Here is a 6,246-nt window from a genome sequence, read left to right as displayed (position 1 = left end):
CAAATGACAACCATTCTGTTTCTGTGCAGGGTAAATACTGGCTGCATTATTTTTACACTGCAATTTACATTTCAGTTTCAACACACCCTACCCAAATGTAACTGCACATGTTACATCTGCCCCACCTGCAGTGCACATGGTTTTTCCCATTTTGAGAACAAAATTTGTACTGCGATCAGATCTGAATAAGGGCCTTTGTCTCTGTTTTCTCTCTCCAAGCTTTGATAAATACCCCAAAACTGTTTTTCCATTTTCTTGTTTTATTTTGCAAAGGGACCGTAACAATGACCATTGTGCCATGAAAGACATAAACATGCTATAATCTAAAGGTCCATACACACTGGACGACTGTCTGTATGGACAGCGAGGATGACAATCATCGCTGCGGGGAAAGCCTTTCCCCCCCGCCCATGGAGGGGGGGATGGTGTTACATAGCGGAGTATAACCAGCAGATGAACAGCTTTCCCGGCGATGTTGCGGGAGTGCGCAGCAGCACTCACTGCTGGGCCATACACACTTGACCAGCTCTCAGCTCAAAGCTGCCCAACCTCCTGCCTCCCTGCTTATCTCCACGGCGCTCCTGCACATCGCTCGGGGGGGAAGCTGCTGGTCGCAGGAGCATGCTCCTGCAACCATTAGGAAGTACACTCAGGAGCGCGCAGCTGGTGATTTATCGTAAGCAGCACTCCAAATCACTGGCAGCGATTTCAGCCAATATCGCCCCCGTGTGTACACACCTTAACCCTACACCTCCCCCCCTTTCCCCCTCTGTAGCCTATGCCTAACCTACCTCACCTCCCAGTCTAAGGGGGGTATTCAATGTCAGGGGCACGGCTGTCGAGCTAGCGCGACAGCCGTGCCCCTGTCCCATTCTCGCCTGGAGCTCGGCAGTCGGGATTCAATGTCCCGGCGGCCGAGCGGCGAGAAGGGGGGTGTGGCCGCGAGCTGAGGACGGAAATAGACGAGCTCCGGCCGGAAGCGCGCCAATTTCCGGCTTTTCTCGGCAGAACCCCTGTTCAATGCTGTCGGGGAAGACAGCATTGAATAGGGCCCCGCAGCCATCTCCCCCGTCGGGAGATGGCTGCCGGAGCACGACATCCATTGAATACCCCCCTAAACCTTAATCCTGTTCTCCCAGAGCCTAATTGTGGCCCCTCCCTCAGCGTAAACCCTGACCCCCCCCCCCCGCCTGTCTGTGGAGGGGTATAGAGGGTGAGGAGCAAGTCTCACACATTAAGATATAAAGTGCCAGCTCTCCTGATCACCCATCTATATACCCCATTGTATTCAGAAACTCCAGCATCCCCGATGGATGAAAGATTTTATAGAAAGTTTGTGGAACAAATTTTCCCCAAATTTAAAATTTCCGTATGTATGCTGGCTGCTTAATATAGTTATGGGGACACTTTATATTTTACCTGCCCTAGTGATTTAAAATGTAACTCATGAGCATATTTTCCATGTAATCCAGACTATTGACAGATGGGATTTTTCTACTGTTTGTCTGTTTGTCATTAGCCAAAAACAATATTGAAGAAAAAAAGTGTTGTGGAACATATAGACTGGTATTCAATGTTGGGTCACAGCTGTTGAGCTGGCCCGACAGCCATGACCCTGTACTGTTCTCAGCCTGCTAGACCGAGAATTTGCAAGCGGGATTCAATGTCCCACCTGCTGCGGGACGAGAAGGGGGCGTGAACGAGCCCCACTGCTTGTGAAGTCAGGCTCGTTCTGCAGAGATCCCCTGTTCAATGCTGTCGGGGAAGACAGCATTGAATAGGGCCCCGCAGCCATTCCCCCCCCCCCCCCCCGTGGGGAGATAGCTGCGGGAGTTTCAATATCCCCCATAGTCGTCTAACTGTTTCGATACATTGCTTTCACATGCAAATGTGCATGTTTCTAGATGACAATATCTATTAGTTCAGTTATGTGTGATCAAGTGTGAAGTCAGTAAACAAACCCATAAAACAATATTTATCTAAAAAGAAACTTTATTGCTGTCTGTGCAGATCTCTCACATGCATTTAATGCAGACAAGCACAATACTTTAAGAAAAAAAAAAAAGAAAGTTTTCTTCTCCGTTTACATTTACTAATATGGGTCTCGGACAATATGAACAGGAGACCTTTTATACTTTAGGGAGCCACAAGGGTTAACGGATGGCTATTCCTTCAACCAAATATTTAGAGAGAAAAAACAAAAGGTGGGATGGGGAAAGTAAACATAATAGACTTGGGGAATGGTTTGGATGCAAAAGAGAAGCTTGACATTTTCAGTCACTATTCTATTTTGTAGAGAAGGCAAATGGGTAAGTGAACACTTTAGCCCTTGCAGAACACCCCAAAGACATTTAGAAATCATTGCACAAATGTGCTTGTTGACTAATCTGCTCAGACTTAAGTCTAAGTTTTACATTTGTTACAAATATACCATGAAACAAGTGCAATCGACCTTCCAAGTGGTTTGTTGCCTGGAAATTACTTGAAGACCATGCACAGGCAACATAACTACAGGATGTTCTAGCTGAAAATAGTGAAGGTTGCTCTTCTGAGTACACCATTTCAGTTTTATAGTGCATGGTGTTTAGAATCTAAAATCATTGGAGAGTGAGTCAAAGATCCTGCAGGGAAGAGTTTCAACTTCATACTATTTTGGAATAATCATGAACGTTTGTCCCTTTTAATACACTGGAGCGTAAAAAAAACACCAGCGTGTGCATATGTTTGAGTGCCCACGATCTCCCACTGCCCCTCGTCATGCTGTGATCACCACATCAGTCTCCAGTGACCTGTGTAGCTTGCCCATCAGCTGCTTGACCGCTGGACTGAATAAACAAGGGCTGTGAGAGGTCTTGTCCTGCTGGCATGGTAACTTGTTGGATCTGATATAGTTGCTACAAAGAGAAAAGAAGTTAAGAAAATATTTAGTTTTCTTTATCATAAGAGCAAGACTAGCCATTGTTTACCCTGATTATACAGTTACCTGTCCATCGGTGAACTGACTGAATTGCTGCTGTCCTTGCTGGACATCTGCCTGCGTAATCTGAAAAAAAAAAACCCCTGTATCACTGCAATCCAAAAACAAAAATAATACCGCTTAGTCAGCCGCGGCCGAATAACCTGGCAATTATTCGGCATATGAATCGCCGGGCTATTCGGCCATGTGCTGCCAGACCCCCTTCACACAGGAGGAAATCTCCGGGTCTAAAATGTAGATCAGGTAATTTGCTTAATTAACCAGGTTTTTCGCCTATATTAAGGATTACAAACTGGTGCAGGTTAACAGCAAATTGACAAATAGGCTCTAATTCGCTGTGCACGGTTATACGCAAGAGAGCAGAAGCTAAAATACCTTATGCTGGCCACACATCAGACCAACTTTCCTCCAACCATCCAACTAGTTGGTTGGTTGGACCGAAAATCTGGTACTGTATTAGGGCAAATGCCAATAAGCAATTTTCTCCCAAACTCAGGAGGAATGGACAAAAACATTCAGTGAAATAGTTTAAATAAAATACGTCCAACTACAGTACATTGTCTGAGTGACAGTTGTTGTCCATTTTCAGATTTGAGAAACAAATGATAATTGCTCCTATCCAGTTCCAGGTTTTTATTCCATCCAACCAACTAGTTGGTTGGTAGGAGGAAAGTTGGTCTGATGTGTGGCCAGCATATGACTCAAGTATCTTATTTCTTACTTCATACAAGCATAATAGTCTATACTATGCTCCTTAAATATTCATACAAGTGCCTACTTAAAGTATTGGAATGTTCACATTATATGCAGCATGGTGTAGTGCTATATTGTGTGCTAATAGAACATTTCACATTTAGCACTTTATTTCACCTTGTTTTGTTAGTAAGTTTTTGTTATACTCCACTCCATCAGCATAACTTCCGCATGCCCATTTATTCATATGGTCACATGCAAAATGTTTGAGGTTGTTAGTTTAGTGATGCTGTTGTTCTATTTCCTACCATACATAACATGTACATATATAACCAGCAATAAGATGTAATCACTTGTGTCATTAGAAAAATGTGTGCATAAAGCAGAATAATGCACCGCCAGCATCTTAAAATTTCAGATACCTGTATGAATGCTGTCTGCCTTCAGCTGCAAGCTTGTGCGTAGCAACAGAAGGTCATTGGTGACGTCTAATATACATAAAGGGGCCGATTCTGGATCGGCCCCTTTACTCGTAGTGATCCGAATTTGGCCCCTATCCTGAAGGTCGAGGTTTGCTCATGTGCATTTCTGCTCATGTGCAAAGCCAGACTGTGAACTGCCATGGCGAGTTACACAGATGCTGGGCCGTTGGCAGAAAGGAGGGGGGGGCGGCGCTGGGCCATGGGAAAGCCCAGTGTTTTATTGGGGTCCTCATGAAAATGCTGGGTGTTCCCATGGGTATGCAGGTCTGCCAGGGGTGGGTGTCACATGATGTCAGACGCCCGCCCTGTCTTCATCCCAACGCCTGCAAATAAAACTCAGTTCAGACTGACTTATTTGAGAAGGCAGGAGAAATCCTTTAATGGTCAGCAACCATCAAATCATTTCTCCTGCAGCGGCGAGGAGATGTGTCTTCCTTGCACATCCGCTTGCATGGTATTCGGCGGCGGCGGCCTCTCTGGTGCTTGGCAAGCTGCGATCTTCGTAACTTAACGAGCCAACCAGAATCAGGCCCAAATGTATACTAGCGTCTTTTTCCTTACAGTAGAATCATTTGTAATCTAAGACATAAGTAGCCCCCCATTCTGTACATGCCAGATATCAGTCACAGTCTGCCTTAGGCGGACGGTGTAATGGTTAGCATTACTGCCTCACTACACTGAGGTCATGGGATCCATTCCCACCATGACCTTAACTGTGTGGAGTTTGTATATTCTCCCCATGCATGCTTGGGTTTCCTCCCACAATCCAAAAATATGCTGATAGGTTAATAAACTCCCAACAAAATAAACCCTAGAATGTCTGTGTGCCTGTACACGTGTGATGATTGCACCCGTTATGGGCTGGATCGCATCACAACGCATGCGTTTTGCATTTGATGTGATGCGATCAGAAGGCCGTGCAAAAAGTTTGTGCAGCACATACTTTTTGTACTGTGCGATGAGATGCCTGTGGGAGCGTGCATCGCACGGTGCAAATGCAGACAAGTTCAGGTTTTTAATGGACTACGGTCTTCTGATCGCATCACATCGCATGCAATTGATTTACCAGCAAGGCATATAACCGTGTCAGTTACACAAATACCATTGCAGGAAAAAATATCCTAGCTCACGTTACACAGGTGAACAGAGCTGATTTTACCACTTCATATGCAAAAAGGAAACCTCATGGATTAGAAGAAGACCATTCCAAGGAACTAGCTAACAATATCTGAATGCTAAACAGCACAGATTGAAAACTAAACTGATCATATAGAGCACATACTATGTGGATTAATCTCACATGTATATCTATTTGTTTAGACAAGCAAACCTCTAAAACTTAGTGGGAGTTTTTTAAATGTTCAAACATTCCTCAAACTCAGCAGACCCAAATTCATGACCTTCTGGCCCCTACTTGGTGTGAAGGAGAAAGGAAAAAACAGAAACCTGAACCTCTAACACACCTGACTGCAAAGGATGTTGGAGGACTTGGATCTGCTGAATTTGCAATGTTACATCAGCCCGTCTCTTCTACTGATTCGGTCTCATTTCAACTTCAGATGTAAATTAAATGCATCATGTAGCTGAATGCAAGCTTTGCCTTCAGCAACACCAATCATACTTGACCTTTTAATGTGGATATGGTTAAAGTGAACTAAAGATATAAAATAAATACCTGTTGTGCATTGGCTGATAAGGTCTGGATCTGTCCTTGCACAACCTGAGTACCAGATACAGGCTGCGCAAGACGTATGTACTGCAGCTGTCCTGTGTTTAGCTGCACCTAAAAACAAAACAAAAAAGAATCAGAGTTAGAACCAAACATTAACCATGGTAACAGATTTCTTGAGCAGGCTGACCAGAGTTTCCTTAACATATATCAACTACTGGCCTATTGCACTTCTCAGTGCTCTGAAACAATGTAAATGGTATACAAATGTCTATTCTGATGAATATATGCTTACAATGGAGACACTAACATTAGGCCAAACTTCTTTGCTGTGATATTCGATTAGTATAAAGTGTGCCCAAATGAAAAGGAGACATTTGCTGTAGCGGCGTTGTATATAATGGCAGTGGGTTGATGTGTTTGCA

The 6,246-nt window shown here is 44.3% G+C and overlaps 1 protein-coding gene across 3 annotated transcripts in view; it reads right to left on the bottom strand.

Annotated features, from left to right (window-relative positions):
• Nucleotides 1–1,974: 1,974 nt before the first annotated feature.
• The window catches only part of NFYC (nuclear transcription factor Y subunit gamma), a 72,919-nt gene continuing 68,647 nt past the window's right edge, over nt 1,975–6,246 (bottom strand). For all 3 annotated transcript variants that reach the window (XM_083173675.1, XM_083173673.1, XM_083173674.1), the window contains 3 exons: nt 5,828–5,935; nt 2,984–3,043; nt 1,975–2,894 (listed from right to left, as the gene is read on the bottom strand). In XM_083173675.1, the coding sequence (XP_083029801.1) occupies nt 2,775–2,894; nt 2,984–3,043; nt 5,828–5,935 (288 nt within the window). In that variant the 3' untranslated portion in view covers nt 1,975–2,774. The remainder of the gene's footprint in view (nt 2,895–2,983; nt 3,044–5,827; nt 5,936–6,246) is intronic.

The sequence above is a fragment of the Crinia signifera genome, chromosome 2, assembly GCF_055691185.1.
Source record: "Crinia signifera chromosome 2, ASM5569118v1, whole genome shotgun sequence".
In the NCBI taxonomy this organism is placed as follows: Eukaryota; Metazoa; Chordata; class Amphibia; order Anura; family Myobatrachidae; genus Crinia; species Crinia signifera.
This window is presented reverse-complemented; position numbering and strand designations above follow the sequence as displayed.